Source organism: Anarhichas minor, unplaced genomic scaffold, assembly GCF_050575085.1.
Source record: "Anarhichas minor isolate MPS153535 unplaced genomic scaffold, ASM5057508v1 ptg000055l, whole genome shotgun sequence".
NCBI classification, from domain to species: domain Eukaryota; kingdom Metazoa; phylum Chordata; class Actinopteri; order Perciformes; family Anarhichadidae; genus Anarhichas; species Anarhichas minor.
In genome coordinates, this window is record NW_027466501.1 from 1,988,416 (window position 1) to 2,009,061 (window position 20,646).

Genomic DNA, 20,646 nt, shown 5'->3' on the forward strand with positions numbered 1-20,646 from the left:
CTTTGCGTGTTGGTGTTGTAAAGGCCGTTTTATGCCTGTCATCCTCATGGTCGATAGTCGAAAAGAATCTCGCACCGTCGGGGCATCAAAACATTCGTCAATGCGAGGCAAAGGAAAAGCGTCACGTCGGGTCTTTGAGTTTAATTTCCTGTATTCCACACATACCCGTAGACTACCATCAGATTTTCTGACTAAAACCACCGGTGAAACATATGCACTTGTGCTTTCATGGATAACACCCTTCTTTAGAAGCTGAGTGATGTGCTCCCTGACCTCGCTATACTGTGTGTAGGGGGTATACGGTGGGAGGGCTGTGCTACGGGTATGTCATCTACCAGATGGATCTCATGTTTAACCCGGTCTGTGTAACCTAGGTCCTCATCCTGGAAAGTAAACGCATCTGCATACTGAGCTAGGAGCACGGCTAGCTTAGCCTGCTCTTCCTCTGTACCACCTATGTGCAGCCGGTCCAGTATTGACTGAACATCATTGCCTGCTTCTGAGTTGTCTTTCTGGTCAACAGTCACCTCTTCCTGGTCAACTGAGATACGCTGGAAGCGCACCTCTGTCTGGTCATTTCCAACACACTCCACCGGAGACATAATGCCTAATCTGGTCCTAGGCTGCAACCATACATCCTCCTGAGAGAAGTTTACCACCTGCACTGGGAACACACGCCTAGCCTCTATCAAAGTGGGCACGACCACAAGACCACCCGGCAATGGTGTCTTAGCTGGCTCCAACACCAAATATGTGCTATCACCAGATGCTAGTTTGATTCCGTTTGCATAGACTGTGGCAACAGAACGAGCTGGTACGTGTCTATAGCTGCAGATATTTTCTCTGCTACCTCACATGTCTGTACACGCTGAAATACTTCCCTCCAGTCTGGATCAAGCTGGATCAAGAAAGATTACGAAATAGTGCTAACCTGACTCCCTGTATCTATCAACTTCGCGGGAGCACGCCTCAAAGTCCATGAGTCCCTAAGTTTGGAGATGTAAAAATAAGGGTAAACAAAGAGGACGGCTCACGTGTGTTCAGCCTGGAATATTAAATGTACTCAGAAACATTAAGGGTTAAAGATGGAACAAAAAAACACATGAAATCAGAGGATATTTATTTATTTATTTATTCATCAAATATTTGATTTTGTCATTGAAGCTGATTTGACAAAAACGAGTAAATAGATTATAAGAAATGACCTCATCTCGTACAAAGTATAAAATAAATACACACAATTATACATCATATTTTTTGTCGTTGTCATGGTAACGTGATATGTTGCAGCAAAGTGCTGTCCCATTCCTATTTACACCGTTTCAAGCCCTCGCAGTCTCTCACACTCATCAATTTACCAGGTGACGTCAGTAAGTCCCTGAGGGTTCAGGGTTTGAGGCTTTAGGGCGGACGTTGGGATTGGGCCAAAGTCTCTTATTTGTCATTTCCTCGATCCTCACTTGAACCGAAAGTTGTTCTGCGCCGCCATATTGACGGCCGTCCCAAAGCTCTTATTTCTGATCTGAGGAGCCGTGAGCGAGGACGCACGAGAACAGCCTTCCAGGAAGTGTTTTTACGGCCGACACGCCCCCTCATTGTTCATCAGTTATGTGATTGGACGCTGCAGCCGATCGGACTGACTGACTGGAGTTTCATACCAGAGTGAAGACAGATCAGAGATTAAACTCTAGTTTTATATGTGATTCGTTTTCTGATTCACCATCTGGTTTAAATAGATGTTCATTGTAGTCTGAACAACAACCACAAACAACTTTCATGTTGTTATATCAGATCATGTCTTTTCATGATCTGATATTTCCATCAATAACTTTTATTATGGATACAATTAAAAGTCAGAGAGAGTTTTTTACATCATTTGTCATCATTTCATTCAGTCACGTGAGGCTGATCATTCCTGAATGTCGGGTTTGAAGAGTTATATAATTTCAATTTAACCTGAAACATTAAGCCTAATAAATGAATTCCAGTGTTATAATTGGCAAATAATTCATAAATAAATGAATCGCATTCCGTCGGTAGAAATCGATCCTGCACTTATAAACAGGACAGTTTGTTAAAGAGGTAACAGGCTACAGAGAGAAACACCTCTACAGTGATGATTACTGTGTCTTTATTAGTTTGTAGTATTATTAGTTACTATTGTTAAGTAGGCTACAGTGATCATGTGTACAGACACAAACTTCTCAAAAGTCTCCCCAGCTGTTGACAGCTGATCCAGCTGTGATCAGCGGCCGCCGTCATCAGAAACAGACTTCGCTTCATGTGATGCAACTGAGGAAAGGACATCTCATATCTCTTAAACATATTTCCTCGTTTCCTATTTCCTCGCATGGAAGTGAGGGAACCGGGGAATTACGAGACTTTGGATGTACCCTTTAGTCTGCAGAAATGCTGATTTACGGAAAGGGTTCATAAAGGGATTAAAAGGTCTGCGAGAGAGCCCTCAAACACTCGATGATTTGACAGTGGGACAGCCTTAAACCCTCACGGATTTTGCGAGAGCGCGCCTCAAAGTCCGTGAGTTTGCGAGAGCGCGCCTCAAAGTCTGTGAGTTTGCGAGAGCGCGCCTCAAAGTCCGTGAGTTTGCGAGAGCGCGCCTCAAAGTCCGTGAGTTTGCGAGAGCGCGCCTCAAAGTCCGTGAGTTTGCGAGAGCGCGCCTCAAAGTCCGTGAATTTGCTGTAGCGCGCCTCAAAGTCCGTCGGTCAGTGAGTGTGGAGATTGGGATTCGGCTGTAGACAGCATTCTTTTTTTCTTACATATAATAATGATTTTTTTTTTGTCTTAGTAAATAAATGTTTTTTTCATGAATTTCATCAAATGACATGCATTTTCAATTAAACTTTACAATTAAAATGTTTCTTATTTGTATTTTATATTTCATTAACAGCCTGTAAAAGACACTCTGGGGCAGCTCTTTCGGCACATGAGAGTGTTAACGGAAATTAGGTAATCAACATCCTGAGTTGTTGTTTATTTGATTCAAGCTGATTCAGGATACAGTGCTGTGGGTGGTAACCTTTAAATACAAAACCTGGAAGTCAAACAAAGAGAACACAGCTTCCAGTAAACCAGAGAGGGATAAAGTGACGGATCACACTGAGATTGTATCACTGCGATACAATGCATCTCTGCTGAGGTAAGACACATGAAACACTTCAACTAAGTTTATTTCAATTTTCATTTAATAATGAAAACTAAATGTTGCCAGTAACCATTCGAATATACTGTACATGTGTACAATTTTGAGGTACTTGTATTTTACTTCTACTACTTCTGCTTCATGCTATACTCCATTACTACTTTGTACTCCATCACATTTACTCGACTGTAGTTACTGGATACTTTGTCGATTACATAAAGTTAAAAACATGATCAGTCTATAAAAGGCAGGTAAACGTGCAAAAGTATCACCTTCATGATATACTTCAAGTAACTAAAGTAGAAGTAGGCCTACGCATTGTGCAGAAGAATTATATATTACTGTGTTATATTTTCAATACTGCAGTATCTGAAAACTGAACTAAACTGAACTTCATCCGTCTGTTTGTTCTTGGCACATTGCCATAGTTTATCAGTTTAACAGCACATGTTTCACAAGATTTGGGATTTACAAAGAAATTGTATATATATGTGTGTGTGTGTGTGTGTGTGTGTGTGTGTGTGTGTGTGTATATATATGTGTATCAGGCAATGAGATGATAAACTGGTGCCTTTAATACAACCCCAACGGCTGCATTACAGGTGAAAATCGGAGAAATGCCTCTAGAAATAAGAAGAACTCAGTTAACATTGAATTGTTGGGCTAATCTACAGGTCCACAGTAAAGAGCACCCAACACAGGACACTTTAAAACCTTGCTGGGAAAAGGAGAGGAGGGAGACAATAAGCTTTTGGATGCACAAAAAAAGTAACAGAACTTAACATTAAATGTCAGTCCAAAAGTTCCAATGGCAGCGATAGCACCGTGGATACTTCCTGATGCAAAATATGACATTTTATTTTTAAAATGGGGGGGGGGGGGGGGAAAGTAGAGGGGTTATTTCCGTTTATGCAATACAGGCGCACATTGACATACATCACACTTACTGTATGTCCGGGTACTCAGACGTAAAGAGTTCCGCAAACAAGGTAGGAGTAGCAGTTATTGTTGCACAATTTAATGTCAAAATAGTTTAAATGATACACGGGGAAAATGCTATATGCAATAAGGTTCGATTTATAGTGGATATAGGACACAAGACCATCGAGGGTAATGATTTCTTAAGATTCAAGTTCATCACTAGCCATCTTCAGACGGCAGACTTCCCTGTTTATACATGACATACATTATACAGAATTTAAACAGACGCGTTGCTATCGCGGCGCCGGCAACGGGTGTGGCTGTTTCAAAGGAAATGGAATGGAAGATAAAGCTGCACTCATTTTCCAGTCCGCTTCAGTGCATCGTAGACCAAAAGCAAAACGGAGGTCGAAAGGAAAAGTGGCGGAGGCAATGAGGAAGAAAGAAAAGGAAGATGGTTTAACCGAGTTCAGAGGAAACGAGGGAAATGAGTGAGCGAAGTTAAAGTATAACGTTATGATGTGTTCACATGTAATCTCGTAAAATGTAGTGTTGGTGAGAAACTTGACTAAATCCAGTTGTATGAAGGAGATGTTTTCACAACAATATAAATAGATATTAGAGATGAATTATGAGCTATTTAGCATTACAAGGTGCCGGCTTCCCCTTTGTTTTTTAACTTTCTTTTTTAATTCAGTGGTGGAAAATTATTTATAACTGAAATATAGAATATCGTCAAACAGAACTTCTCTTTTAAAAGTAATTATTCTTGCAAGAAGAGGCACCGTTACACAGAGTCACAAAGAGAGTGATCAAGCGTGGGGGCCTGTGTACTAGAACATCCTGTATCAGGCCATGAAGGCTGTGGCAGTTAATCTAGTTATCTATGTACACACACAGATCCTGTATCCTTGGAGCATAGAACATGTGAATTTATACTTGTTATCCAACACACAGAAGAAGAGGATATGTGTGCAGGCAGTCAGCTGCTGCATGGATCACAAGTTACATGATGCAAGCTTATGATAGCTTGTTGGAAAACAAGTTATAAAACAGTTTACTTATAAGAATATAAAATACTTATAAGAATATTTCCATTACCCAACAGCAAGATACATTTGAGCATGTATGTTAACACAAAGGGTGAAGGTGGACTGAGTTCAGAGCAAAAGTACAAGTGCTTAGGCATTTACACAATATACTAAGTAGAAATATATACTAAGTAGAAATTTACCATTACAGTACCAGAGAAAGTGATCGGCCCACAGATGAGGACTGATCACCAATCATGAAGGCCAAAGTTTGTTTAAGAAGGGAGTACGGCGCCCTCCTCCTCTTTCTGGCTGTCTTTGTCTTCATCTTTGTGCTACGACACATGGACGTTCTGGAGGTGAGAACTTTTAAGTTTTAGTGGGATCTGTTTGAAGGGTGGACCCTGTTTGAAATGTTTGATATTCGTCTGTTTCTGGATTAACTTGCCGGGCTCCATTGGATATTCATATCCAATGGAGCCCGGCAAGTTAATGCAGTTAAATGGTGTTATCACTCTCAATCCTGCATCTCTTCCAGTTAAAGGTTAAAGCTGGCAGTGTTCTATACTTTACACAACCTGCTTCCCATTCGTTCTTACTGAAGACCTAAATCTTAAGAAATGGGTCGCAAATATATAGTTTATCAAAAGCCATGAGATGCCCCAAAACAGCTGGGCACTAAAGGGAGGACTTTGAGGTTTAATGGCTTGAATTCTCTCATCAGTGGTGTTTGTGAAACGACTAATTGTCTCTTTTGTACCGTTAGTGGTTCAATCCATTTTATATGCATTAATAATTCAATACATCTTTCAGCTATGAAAGTCTTCCACTGTATTGTTAAACCATTGGGCATGAAACATCCTCTAGTGCTTCTTGGCCAAAGACACAACATATCCCAAAATATGAATTTCATTTAAAAAGACCTTGAAAACCTTGAAGATTTGAATTCCATGCATGGGTCAATGTTGACAACAGAGTAAGGGCCATGGCGGAAGTTGAGAAGGGTGAAAAACATACATTTAAATCATTCTTACCAACTCTCCAAAGTCATTTTGAGTTTTGGGGAGGGATAAATCTTCCACCTTTGCACTTTTGCTGCATTTAGTTAATTATTTGTTGCATCTTTGACACCATCTGTCTCTCTCAACCCCCTGCCAGTTTCAGCCTAAATCCATCATCATCATGGTGGATCATCAGTCAGTCTCCACTGACCCTGTCATGAATCGCAGCTTCTGCACCTTCCAGCCACTGTCCCCCGAGGACGCTCTGGAGGAACGTCTCATACTCGACTCCACTGCTTGGCCTGAAACTCCACTTTTGCCAGCTCCTATTTCCCTGGAGCAGACCAGTGATCCAGCTCACAGCAACTTCACCATTCTACCAGGGAGGAAAGGGGGACAGTGGCATGTAGGGGATCAGCTGGAGGTCATGATACAAACCTCTGACTTCCAGGGTCATTCCAAGAAGTCTGGGGGGGACTTCCTACTCGCCCGGCTGCACAACCGGAAGCTTGAAGCAGGTGTGGTTGGGCAAGTGGTGGATCATCTGAATGGGAGCTACTCTGCTGTATTCTCTTTACTCTGGGAAGGAGACGCACAGGTTGAGGTACTGAGATGTTTAAAACGTTTTTTTTACCGATTGTTCGTGAAGCCCCGCCCACCTTTAGTTAGTTCAGAGGAGGGTTTAAGTGAATGAACAATTCTCCAGAGATTATTGTCTGAGATTAATCTGGTTCACGACTTGAAGACGTGAACCTTTAAAAGTGTGGTGCTTCAAGTAGTATTACTGATATGACTGAACATGATTGGACTTGGTGAAAACTCTGGTTCTCTGTCCAATCAGGTGACTCTGGTTCACCCAGGTGAGGCCATCTCAGTGCTGAACAGGCTGAACAGAGAACAGCCCGACAGGATTTACTTCAAGAGCCTCTTCCGTTCAGGCTCACTCTCTGAAACCACCATCTGTGACGTCTGCCTACGGCCAACCCAGCAGCCGATGTGCAACTACACTGACCTCCGTACAGGAGAGCCGTGGTTCTGCTACAAGCCAAAGAACCTGAGCTGTGATGCCAGGATCAACCACTACATGGGAGGAGGCAAAGGAAACCTCATCAATGCCAATGAGGAGAAGCTCTTTCAAAGGTGAGGGAGCAGAGAGACTGGAATTTTGTGTGACTTCTAAATACGTACATCCAGTGTTAGCTTTGTATCTCCTTGGTGGAATGTTTCAGAAGTTTGTAACTGCATGCAGTTAAGATTGAATATAAAGATGTTTTTAAGGTAATGCAAATCAAACAATCTAGTCTGAAACATACTAGTTGACTTTCATTTGAAACATTAGATAGTATTTGCTGTGTTTGACTTTAAATTGAATTATTGTAAAGTCATTTTATTTTGGATGTAGTCTTTTCTAAACTGTAAGATGCACACTTTTTATTTTTTGCCACTTGGAGGCAGCACAACAAGCTATTAGCATATGATCACCTTGTAAAGTAGATATGGCTAAAATGTGAGCAAACACTGGCCTATTTAATACCAGTTGACATGGAGACACATTAGCATTCATTTGGTCTTGTGTCATATATTTCTTCTCCTTTTAGCTGTATTTTGGTCTTCACCAACATCAGAGGGAAATATCTGCTTTAATCTAAATGTGGCGCTTTGTTCAACCTGCTAGTCGCGACATTGTCTGTTTGCTGTTTAGTGGTTGGTAGAGCACAATTGACCCTTCACTTAGCCCCACCCCCCGCTGATACTCCGTCAAAATGTCAGAGCTACCATGGAGCCCACACCGTCACTAACTGCACTCACTGAATACATAATATCTAATTTTAAGACGACATGCGTTTGAAGGATATATTCAGGATGTCAAAGTGATTCAGCAGTGAAAACAGGTTAAAAACCTACAGATCACAGTGTAAAAGTGAAAAGTGACCGAGACAGACGACAAAGTATATTCACTGTTACAATCATTAAAAAAAACAAAAGCAGCGTGTATATACCTTGAGTGTCTAGCGTAGCAAATAAGTTGTAACGCTAGTTAATGATGTGCTAACGTACTCTGCTAATGTCAGCCCCACAGGTTTTCGCATGGAAATGTAACGTTTAAACGTAAATCTCCTTCCAACTTCTCCAGGCAACGAGTTTCACTATTCCACAATGTCTATGACCATGACTAGCTCCAGATCCCCAAAACTAGCCTGACAATAAAGTAAATCTGAAAGGATTGCATTAGAGTTTATATAGCTGGATAGTTGTCAGACCCTGGTCAGAGTTGGCCAAAGCTACACTTTGATTGACCAGTCTGCGTTGGATTGGCAGGACTAACCATTTCATCAGCTTTGCATCAATAAAATATGTTGATGAGAACAATGAGACTCAACCAAAACAGTTTAGTTTGCCGGCCGTAAAACCAAGAATATGAACTGAAAGATGCTAAAATATTCTGTAGATAGTAATCATTATCTCTGGGTTCATCACTGCGAGTGGCACCTTGCACAATACACAGTTATTGGACCCATAGCTTATATGAAAATGATATAAATTAGTGCTGCTTTAATTCACAACATTTATTTTTAGGGGTTAAGTATTTTGTGATGTTGAATGAACTTTCAAGCAGTTGTTTCTCTTTTTAGGGCTAGATTTTTCTAATTTTAATTTCATTCAATTATTTCAAATGTTTCGCCTCTCTCTTGTATTTATGTTGTTAATGTTGTAGTGTAATTAATTAATTAATTACTATGTGTGCTTTTCTTCAGGGGTGTTAACTTGAAAGTCTCCATTCGGGCTTCAGGACCTGCTAATGTCACCGTGTTGCCACAAGGTAGAGCACAACATTTTATTTGATATTTATTACTAAAACGAATTAGAGCGAGACATTTTTTATATGGAACCATTTCTTCTTTATTTCAGTGACCGTGTGAACCTCAGGTGGCACGCCAATTACATCATTCTTTATTGTTCCCCATCCCTTGACTTTAGCAGGTCCTTTAATTCTGCTGCTGACTCTTGTGATGGCTAATTTCCACTATGATTTATCTATCTGTTTTTATTGTCTGACCACTCAGTACTTTGACCAGTCTGACCAGGCTAAAATAACCTAAACGTCATTCTTTTAGCCTGAAATTTGATGACTTTTCCTAAAGTGACCCAAAACACACAAAAATTTAAATATTTTAAAATGTTATACTTTTTACATTATTATTATTGACTAGTTTATAATAAACATTTTATTATGTAATGTTTTGTGTTCTAAGAGGTAAATGTTGAATTAATATTGATAATTATGGTTTCTTATGATATAGCAGTGAGGGCAGCGTTTAATGGTTGCAATGATTAAATATGGTTATATTATAAATTCCAACAGTTCCAGAATGTTCATGCCATTTTCAAATTCAATAAAATATATTTAAGTCATTATGGCTTTTATGTTTTTATGTCTTATGTAAAACAGGGCATGATAATGTGTAATAGTAGATGTCTTTTTCCAAAAACGAATGTTGTAAAACTTAACAAATACACTCTCCCTGCTCTCTGAAACATTTATTATGGATTAATCATACATTTATTACTGAGGCATTTAGACATTCTAAATAGATCTGTAGTTTAAAATTTGGTATAGACACTTACTATGAGGGAATTCTTGGTCTGGGTCAAAATTGACCCGTACCATACTGTGAAGGCATTAAATATAAACAGTATGTAAGGGTTAACAAAGTTAATCAATATCAGACATGGTGAGGGTCCACTCAAGTTGAGTAATATTGTGTGTGTGTGGGTGTGTGGGGGGTTTAATCAAGGACATGACATTGTCAACTTAGATAAGGGGCTGAATGGGGATGCAGTCAGTGGACCAATCACTGATTAACCATTCAATGGTTAACCAGTGATTGGTAACTGTTGTCCAGATGTCCTCGTGATGAACTCCTATATCCCACCATGTGCTCAAGGCCTTTAAGTCGTACACAACCAACACTCTGGGTTCTTCCTCCTTCAGACCGCATTGCATTCTGTATGACGATTGAACCTTCTCTGCGCAGAGAATGAATACTTTAAAGACAAACTTGTTTTCTCAATGTTTCTTAATTTCAGTAACATAGGACCACACTGTTAAAAATTAGAGACTTTTCTTTATGGATCTCTGAAAGAAGGACTTCAATATAGGACATAATGAGGCAGGACACTTAGCCTTATATGGTATTATTGGGGTTACTTGTGCTAATATATAATGATAATGAACGTACGCTCATTTGTGCACAGGTGACATTCATCATGCCACGCTGGTCATTTACAGTCATCTGAAGTTAGGAGCATTTGCTGAATCTGACGTGGCTCCCTCGTGCGATTCCACCGAACGAAACAAAAGTTCAGATAAGAATATGAAAATGTCATTGCATGAGGTCCACTGAGAGTAATGGTCAGAAAAAAACGTGGAAAAAGTTTTTGAATTTTTTCTGGCATTCTCCTGAAGAGAGATTAACTATATTCAGCCAAAAAGAGTGGGAGCATGGAGCACGAGGGTAAAAGTTCATGGGAGTTGCTCTTCCTGTTAGCATTGTTTATAGTCTCTCAGGAGTAAGACGTACTGAAGATGTTTATACATTCCAGTGGCGGCTGGTGGAAAATGTTCTATTTAGGGCTGTGTCATCAATTTCAGCAAACATCCCAGTATGATTTAATGCAAAAAAATGAATCAAACACGCATTACTACTTTGTAGTTAAATATTTAACCTTTATTCCAACATGAAAAAAGCAGTAAATAACACTTTGACAAACACGACAGGACATCTTATTTTTGTCACCCTCACAGGCAATTCAGCATAATATAATATATATATATATCATATAATAATATTCTGTATAATATAATAATAATATAATAATATATATATCATATAATAATATAATAATATATATATCATGTAATAATATTCACTATAATATAAAACACACACATATATATATAATTATTTATTCATAACTATATATCCATTTCTCAGACAAGTGCTTCATGTCCCTCACTGGATCGTGCTGGATCTGTCCCCGTTGTTTTAAAAAGCTAAATAAGTTATTAGCATGACGTCATCCAGCTAGCCAAACCTGTCTGGTGTACAGCTGCTAGAGAAGCTTCACATGTACTGCTTCCCTTTCCCGCTAGTCTGCTGTCTGATTGTGAGGTCAGGCTGATCTGGGATCAGCTCTTTCACTGCAGTTTCTCAGGCAAAGTTCTCCTCTCAAACGGGTCTTGGAGGAGCAGTGCTCGCGCCGGCGCTCGCCTGTAGAGACTAGTCCAGACGGGAACGCGCAGCTTGGGGCAGAATCGATTCTGCCCCAAGCTGAATCTATTTGAGGACGCTGATTGGCTAAATTGTATGTCACACATTTATATCTTTAATCAGCAATTGGCTAAACTGCTTCATAGACCCGCCTCTTTTGGGCAGTTTCGCCAGCGCCCCAGCCAGCTGAGACGTGCACACGCGGAGAGGACGTGCAGATAGGCGGAGAGGACGTGCAGGAAAAGCATATATTTACCGCAGATATCATATTTTACACATATTACTGGGTGATTCCATATTTCAAAAACACAAATATTGACAATTTGTATAGTTTATTATTATTATTTATTTTATTTTATTTGTTGTGGCTCAAGGTGGGGCGGCGCCGTAGCGCCCTGTACTGGCCAGCCGTCACTGATACAATCCCTTTACAGCTTGGTTTTGTTTTTTCATGGGATAACCTCACCCTTATTCTTTAACTTCCTCTTAGGTCAGCTAAAGGTGAAGAGCAGCACTGTGACATCTGGACCCTCTGGTTATTACTACCAGGGTGTGTGGCGAGCACTTGGTGGCACCACAGTCCGCGAATTCAGCGTGTCTGCCATCAGTCAGTGTCTGAAAGACAAGGCGGTTCACATGTATGGAGACTCCACCGTCAGGCAGTGGTTTGAATTCCTCAACACAGCTCTACCAGGTAACTGATCCACAGGGATTTCTGGCAACGGATGATTTTGTTACCACTGCTGCTTAATGTGTTCCCCCTGTCATACTTTCAGGTCTTAAGGAGTTTGACCTGCACAGCCCGAAGCAAGCTGGACCTTACATGTCCTTGGACTATGCAAACAACATCTTGTTGATGTCCCGCTTCCACGGCCCTCCAATCCGGATTGTCGTCGTCTCGACCAGCGAGCTTCGTTACATTACTAATGAGCTAGATGGCTTAGTCGGAGGCCCCAACATTGTCGTAGTTTTTGGCATCTGGGCTCACTTCGGCACTTTCCCCATGGAGATCTACATCAGGAGGCTGCAGAGCATCCGCAGGGCGGTGGTGCGGCTGCTGGACAGGGCTCCAGACACGCTGGTCGTCATCCGGACAGGGAACCCCAAAGCTTTAAACCTTTTTGTGTCGCTAACCAACAGCGACTGGCACTCGCTGCAGTGTAACAAGGTCCTCAGAGCCATGTTCAAAGGACTGAATGTTCATCTGATAGATGCCTGGGAAATGACCCTGGCCCACCACCTGCCGCATAACCTCCACCCACCACCTCCCATTATTAAGAATATGGTAAACCATCTATTGTCTTACATATGTCCTCAATAAGGCAGCTCGATGTGTTGTGTTTGTTGAGGGAGAGGAGTGGGGGTGCATTTTTTCGTTCAGCAGTCCATACTCAGGGTCAAATTGTTGATAACTTCTAAATAAATACAAAATAATAGTAACAGCACTGTGCACATCTTAAATACACACCAACACAGGAAGATACATTAAAATGAGTCAATATGTCGATTGCATTACTTTGTTTCAGTACAGTGGTGTCTACAATGTTTCTTAAATTATTTGAACTGTGTGAACGGGTATCCTGGCTTTCAGTTTAAGTTTGAATTTAATGAGTTTGGATGCAAGGATGCACTGTCGACACTTTCCCCTGTCATGCCATGGATATACTGTCATCATCTGAAGTCTTCATGATGTGCATGAACCTTTGTAGGAGGCTTGATCTCCTCCATCTCCTCAGACGACAGGTGCAGGATCTCCTGGGGTCTGGCACCTATATGGAGAGGTCACCCACTGCAAGAAGTTAGCCGCATGGCTTTTAATGTCCTCTTCAGATACATAGCAAGATGGAGAAAATGGACCAAATATTTGTCAGAACAAGAACCTGCCATGACACTGTATGTAGTGGCCATTTGTCGACTTCATCCAACTTAAAAAAAACAATACTTAAACGCCACTGATGCACCGTGGTCGGTATTTTTACGCAGCCAGAAGAGAGTGGATTGTCCATGCAGGATTCCGATTTTTGTGTTTATTGAATAAAGCAAACAAACGAACAAACAAACAAACTAACAAAACTCCTGTCGTGCTGTCTCTCCTGTGATGTGATATGCTGGTAAAAACTATACGCCCACCCCGGTGCATGCTGGTCCTATCCTTCTACTCATATATATAGCAACAGGTGCCCACAGTAATTACCCAAAAAACAATATAACTAAACAAATTACTATTAAAGAGAAAAATAATCTTAATATATAAAACATCTACAATAATTAAACAATACTACTTATAAATGAAATAACAAAATACAATATCAAATAAATAGCTCCAACACTGTATGTTACATACATTGGCAATAAACGGTTCTGATTCTGATTCTGATTCTGAACTAGGCTGGTGACTTGCCCTCCTTAACCTCACACAGGTTTTTTGACTCTGTTCAGTGTTGATGCTCTCTTCAAACAGGATGCTACTTCATCTGTGCAAATCTCGATCCCAGCATAAATAATATAGAACCCTTCGATTATATATGTTCATTTGATATCTGATGTTGGGCTGAAATTATGGTTGACACGAGTGACAGACAACGTTGTTGGCGTGTTGCATGGTTGTTTTGATGTATTTTGTTTTTGTTTTTTCTCTTATTTAAACTTAGTTTATTTCTAACCTTTTTTTGTAACATTTCTGCTTCTTAGATAAATATGTGTTTATTATAAACATATTGTTGTTATTGGCATGTCAACAAGTGTATTAACACAACTCAGGAGGTGTTCCGGTTTGTAATATGTGTCATCTTTATGCCCTTATTGCAGATTAAAGAAACACAAGACGAGGAAGTAACGGTTAACTTTCTTGAGTTGATCAAGACTCTGGTCAGTCTGGAAATGCTGTAATTTGCTTCCTTCTTGAATGTTAGATGAAAAAAATTACACAACTTTCACAAACTGTTTAATATGAAGCTGAAGCCAAGAGATGGTTAGTTTATTTTATTTTAGTTAATTTTAGCATAAAGACTGGAAACCGGTAAACAGCTCGTCTGATTCTGTTGAAGGTGGGTGCCGTGCGACGAATCTCCAGCAGGTGGCGGTAAGAACAATAAAAATGTCAGCTGCCGTAAAATAAAAATGGAGAAGAAGAGGGCTTTGACAACAAATCGACTTCCCCATGTAGCGTTAACTAACCCAACTGATTGTTTTGAATATTTTACGTTCAATCGAAATGTATATCTTATTTAGAGGAGACGTTTTGTAGCTTCAGCTGGATAACTAACGTTACCTCAGTCCCATCTTTGTCATTCAGTTTCTACCAATACTAGCCAACTGTTGCTGGGTAGCTAGCTAGCTGGATCACAGCAGCTAACCTCAGCTAGCGTTACTAACATTTTTAAAAACGGTGTGAGAAGATGGACTCAAGTGTCTTCACTGCTATTTCTAAAGGTTTGTTTACAGGAAAACCGAGAACGATTAAAAGCAAATCAGTGGGGAAAGTTGCCGTTGGTGATAGTTGGGCTAATGTTGACTTTTATCAGTGCTTTAACTCTAGCCCGGTTAGCTTATTAACCATTAACTTACATTCGGATAGCAACGTTACCTTTACGTGTTTTATCATGCATCGCAGGTCATTTTTTGTCACATGAGTGAGTGCTGTACTGTTTCAACTTGGCAAATGGCTAACCGTGTTTAAGCAACATTGTGGTTATTGAACATGCACTAGTGAAGTTGCATTCAAAACACATCGCTGTTCCTATAGGGGTTAGCTAATACACAAAAGCACCTACATGGGCAACATAGCTATTCACTGTCCTCACATTCCTGGTGTTTTTATGTTGTGCATACATCGCTTTGTTGTATAATTAAAACCAATTATTTTGCCCTAATTGATCCCAGAATGACCTCAGGAATAACTACATAACAGCCCCAGTCTGACACCCCATCATTGTACAGTCTGATCATTAATTTGACAAATGTGATTTTGCCTTTTGTAGACAGATAGTTGAATTAGGATAAACAGTCAGCTGCATTCACTTTCCGTCTGGATGCTTTTCTATTTTTCAGGTGACCCCTTACCTCTGGCGTCGCTGCGCCTCCTGGTCCCACCTTTCCAGCTTATGGCAGCCTCCATGTGGCAGGTTCTGAGGAAACAAGATGTCTTGAACTACTGGAAAGTGGCAGAGTTTGTCTCTTTGGTGATGGACATGGTCCCAGAGCTGCTAATGTACAAGCATGGGACACAACTTAATTTGGGATTGAGAGCCAGGGTGGGTACCAGTGGAGGACACGAGGCATTCATCACTAATGTCCTTTTTATTTTTTGGATGGAAAGTTATTGACAGAAAAAGATGTTAACTGTATTGTGAACAATATCTCCTCATCAGTATATTCTTGAGTTGTGCCGAAGTGGACAGCCCGTGGAGTCGGACTTCATCATGTCCATCTTGAACCAGATTAAACCGCGACACCCCATCCTGAATGATGTAAGTGTCAATCTGGATTTGTTTATTTCTAACCTTTTTTGTAACATTTCTGCTTCTTAGCTTCAATATGTGTTTATTATAAACACAACTCAGGAGGTTTTTCCGGTAGTGAACTTGTAATATGTGTCATCTTTATGCCCTCATTGCAGATTAAAGAAACACAAGAAGAGGAAGTAGCGGTTAATTTTCTTGAGCTGATCCAGACTCTGCTCAAAGATCCCGAAGAGAGACACGATTTTTTCTTGGTGAGGCGGTTTCACTTCCAGGGAAACAAAAAAAGCCAATGCTGATACCTGATTTTGGTTGTGTATGTGCGATGCAGTAAAATTGACTCTTTGTGTCTTTCAAAGGAGGTCTTCCCTGCTGAGTATGGGCCTCAGTATGACAGCGACTTGCAGATGCTGTTTTGGGAGTTCCTCTGTCGACTGGCTCAGCTGTTGCCAGTTCCTGACCTCCAGCAGGTGAGAGGTGTCATTTTGTCATCATTTTTAATGAAAAGTTAAAAGTATCTCCCCATCAAAGAATAACTTAAACTACCATACTAAGTCTATACGGTTTAACTTCTTTGCAGAAAAGGTAGACAACAGCGGCAATTTCAAAAGTCCCTGGTGGTGTGCAATGATGGTGGACATTGATATTTGCCAGAGAATATGTCAATAGCGTCCGGGATATGATATCAGTCAATCAACCTTTACATATTTAGCATATTTCATACAGTGGCTGTTGCACATTGTGCTGCATGTGACCAAAAGACAATTTCAACAAAATGGGTTCCCCCTATACCAGAATGATAATGTGTGGAGCCAGACCTTTCTTTAGCACTGACTGACGGAGATATGTCTGGCTATGCAAGTATAGACTAAACTTATAATATATAAATAGTAATATTATGGCCTCTAGTACAGTGGCATTATCTTACTGCTAATCAAATAAACAAATGAGTGTAAAGCCTCCAATGGTTTATAGAAAGGTGTGACAAATGTAGCTCAGAATGTGTAATGGTCTTGTCTTCACAATATCATTACAAGTCTGTGTCTGTGTAGTCAAAGGAATTTTAGATAAGAGTGTAGATAAGATTGCATACCATATATAGCAATATTGGCTATGTGCTCTGTTAGGAACTGTCTGGAACTGCGAGTGTAGACTAAATGAGGGGCAGTGCTACGCACAATGTCAGAGATCATTGTTGGTCAGTAATGTGTTTTACAGGTTTTTAACCAGCAAATCTCATGTCTTGAGATGAAATGTTTAGATTGGATTTGGTGTTTATGTGTGTTTTCATGCATTTCCCACAGACTGTTTCCTGGCTTGGAGCCGAACGCTCTGTGTTGGAGGATTGTGTGCATTCAGTCTCGGAGCCTACGGACCTGAACATTTTGCTCCAGCACCACAAACACCTCGGGCTTTTGGAGCAGCACGGTGAGTTACTTCCCATTTCCACTGCCGTTGTGTTTCTCTGATGCAGCTCTACGACAATAACGTCTGTGTCACCCTTGTCCTGTTTTTTTTTTTTTTTGGTGCAGTTCCACCCTCTAGCATGGGCGACAGCATCCTGTCCTCCCTCTCCGCAGCTCCGTCCAGCAGAGCGGCCAGACCCACGGAACAACCCGACCAATCGGATACACAGCAAGGCCTCTGCGATGACGCACACTCATTCGTGGATGACATAGCGGTTGAAATCATCGCAGTGACCGACTACGCAGAGGTGGAGTTAGACGCAAGCACCGGCATCGAGGTGGCAACGGGAGAAAACTGCTTTGAAGGAACGGACGTCTGCGCCGACGATTCACTGGTAGTGCTTCCTGAAGAGGCGGCCATGGAGGAAGAAGTGGGTGAAGCAGGGGAAGAGGCAACCCAGGATAAAGCCGCGAGCGGTTCGGCCGACATCATCCATCCAGAGGTTAGTGCGGACGACTTGGCGTCCTCCCAAGAAAAAGTCTCCACGGGACCTCATGACTGCCCGGACTGCGAGAAGAAATTCAAGTTTGCCTCCTCGCTGATCGCCCACAGGGTCATCCACACCGGGGAGCGCCCCCACCGGTGCAACGACTGTGGTCGCTGCTTCTCGTTCAGGCAGTCCCTCGACAGACACAGGCACACGCACAGTACCGGACGCAAGTACAGCTGCGTCGTCTGCAGGGAGACCTTCCACTCCTTGTCTGCCCGCACAGAGCACAAGCTCACGCACATGGAAGACGGCGTTTACGCATGTCATCGGTGCGACAAGAAATTTAACTGGGAGCTGGCGCTTGCAAGGCATCTAAAAACTCACGCTGATGATCACAACGCCAGCATGCCCACAGCGAGCCGTGAGGATGGGCAAGAGGCGGTTATAGGTGATGAAAATATCAGCGAAGCTCCCGTTGCACCTGCCGAACCCGACAGCCAGCTGCAGGCGGATGATGATGATGATGATGATGATGTTGATCGAGATCCGGAGAACGCAGAGGTTCAGAGCTGTGAGCGTCCCACCTCTGAGCCTGAATGCACCGTGCCCGAACTTGACACGGAGGTCGTTTCCCCGGTGAAGGTTCGAACGAGTGGGCGAAAACGCAAACCGACCATGAAGATCCAGGTGATAAATTTACAGAAGCGCATGGGCACTAAACGAAGGAAGGAGATTACCAAGGCCAACCCTCTAGAGCTGAAGCCTTTGCCCTTCCATTGGTAAAAACGTCTCGTCTCACAAATGGTTTTGTTTATTTCAGTTTCTTTCATCCTGGTTCTATTACAGGGTTACTACATAGAAATATAACGTGATATTTTATGTTGAGTCGAATATTGCGTGGCTGTGGTGGGACTTCAGGCAGATCAAGCCCCTCATGTTGATTTCTGCTTTCTCTTTAACAGTGCAGAGCATTCTTATGGCTCGCCCGTGGTCTCTGCAAAGGACGGTGAAGAGAGTGAGTTGTTTGATCTTTCTCACCGCAGTTACAGAAACAGAGGGATAAGGGAACTTAGACATTACAATATATTATAAAAATAAAGGCAGGTAAAAAATCTGATCTAAATCACAGACCAGAAAGAATTGCCAAGTTGGGCATATACCTCCTTAAATGCCTTGACAGGCACCGTTATTATTTTATAATTACAACTTAAAACAAGCAATTTAATTACAGTTATGGGCAAATTGTGTGGTCATTAATTTTCAACCTGTAATTTGGAGGGTTAAGGAGTATCCGTTATTTGCTCTTACAACCATAAAAGTCCAAAATGCAAGCACAAGTTTTTACCATTTCTTAGAATAATGTTAGTTTCTCGCTCCAGTCTCAGATGTGTTTTTTGTTTCTTCCTGAAGGTTCTGTTGCAGATGGCTCATCAGCTGCTTTCTCCTGTCCTAAGTGCTGCTGCCACCACTCGGAGGAATCCCAGGTCCAGCAGCACATTGACACGGTCCACTCCCTTGAGACCGAGGATGACGAGCCGTCCTCTCGGCCCCTTGCAGATGAGGAGGGCCGCTTCAGCTGCCCAGACTGTGAGAAGAGCTTCAAGTTCCAGTCCTTACTGAAAGCCCACCAGCGCATCCACACAGGCGAGCAGCCCTTCCTGTGCTCTCAGTGCGGACGGCGGTTCTCCTTCAAACAGTCGCTGGAGAGGCACAGGCAGACGCACAAAACCGGGCGCAAGTACGAGTGCCTGATCTGCGGGGAGTTCTTCAAGTCCCTGGCAGCTCAGAGGGAGCACAAGAGCACACACATGGAGAACGGCGAGTACCTGTGTTCGGAGTGCGGCCGGGCGTTCGTCTGGAAGTCCGCACTGGTGAGACACCTGAAGACCCACGGCGAGGATGCGGAGAAGGTGGGGCGTCCTTACAAATGCCCCCGCTGTGACCTGGGCTTCAGCTGTGCCAGCTACCTCAACAGGCACCTCCAGACTCACCAGGAAGAGAGAGTGCACACCTGCAACTGCGGGAAGAGCTTCGCCTACCGGGCGGCCCTCACTGCGCACCAGCGCATCCACCAGAAGGAGCGGCCGCACACGTGCACGCAGTGCGGCAAGGGATTCCTCTACAAGGGGGGTTTGCTGAGCCACATGAAGATCCACTCCGAGGAGATGCCCTTCATGTGTTCTTTCTGCGGCAAGAGCTTCAAGAGGGAGCGCAACATGAAGAAGCACGAGCGCTGCCACACCCGGGAGGACGTCTTCAGCTGCTCGCAGTGCGAAAAGAGCTTCGTCTACAAGGCCACCCTGATCCGCCACGAGCTGACTCATTCGGGGGAGCGGCCGTACCTCTGCTCCGACTGCGGGAAGGGCTTCTTCTCCCATGCAGAGCTCCTGAAGCACGAGCGTTTCCACACGGGCCACAAGCCCTTCCAGTGCCCCGACTGTGGCAAGAAGTTCACTCAGTCCTGCTACCTGACCATCCACCTGCGCTACCACACGGGAGTCCGGCCGTACTCCTGCGGCGAGTGCGACAAGAGCTTCCTAAGTGCCAACCGCCTGAAGAGACACCAACGAACGCATTCGGGGGAAAAACCGTACCTCTGCGTGGAATGCGGGAAGGGATTCAGGCAATCATATAATCTCAAAATGCATCAACGGACACACACTATGAAGATTAAATAGTCGAGACTTTAACTATTGATCTGGAGATTAATATTTTGGAAATTAAAATATTATAGATTAGTTTAGAGTGGGACAAAATCTCCTATGCAATTGGAGTGAACAGTTTCTAGTATAGAAACTTGCTCTAGGAAGAGGTTCATGTTGAATGTTTTCCATACACTGAATGAATTTGATTCCCAGGTTGTGTTGCGATTAAAGCAGTGTTTTTCAGATGCAATTCTTTTT

General features: G+C 42.4%; 2 protein-coding genes across 3 annotated transcripts; both read left to right on the forward strand.

The window, feature by feature from the left end:
- Nucleotides 1-4,414: 4,414 nt before the first annotated feature.
- Nucleotides 4,415-14,218, forward strand: LOC142931976 (NXPE family member 3-like). Its single transcript, XM_076076157.1, has 7 exons — nt 4,415-4,572; nt 5,324-5,471; nt 6,271-6,717; nt 6,955-7,253; nt 8,870-8,934; nt 11,877-12,080; nt 12,163-14,218. Exons 2-7 carry the CDS (start codon nt 5,370-5,372, stop codon nt 12,705-12,707), a joined length of 1,662 nt encoding a protein of 553 aa, XP_075932272.1. The 5' UTR covers nt 4,415-4,572; nt 5,324-5,369; the 3' UTR covers nt 12,708-14,218.
- Nucleotides 14,219-14,280: 62 nt separating this feature from the next.
- On the forward strand, nt 14,281-20,631 carry LOC142931978 (uncharacterized). 2 transcript variants are annotated; one of them, XM_076076159.1, is made up of 9 exons: nt 14,281-14,468; nt 15,437-15,639; nt 15,757-15,855; nt 16,005-16,100; nt 16,206-16,316; nt 17,151-17,274; nt 17,379-18,522; nt 18,706-18,758; nt 19,154-20,631. In XM_076076159.1, the coding sequence occupies exons 2-9, from the start codon at nt 15,490-15,492 to the stop codon at nt 20,419-20,421; spliced, it is 3,045 nt and encodes a 1,014-aa protein (XP_075932274.1). In that variant the 5' UTR covers nt 14,281-14,468; nt 15,437-15,489; the 3' UTR covers nt 20,422-20,631. The 2 variants fall into 2 exon arrangements, with proteins under 2 accessions (XP_075932274.1, XP_075932273.1); XM_076076158.1 differs by lacking the exon at nt 14,281-14,468 and adding an exon at nt 14,495-14,818.
- Nucleotides 20,632-20,646: the final 15 nt, after the last annotated feature.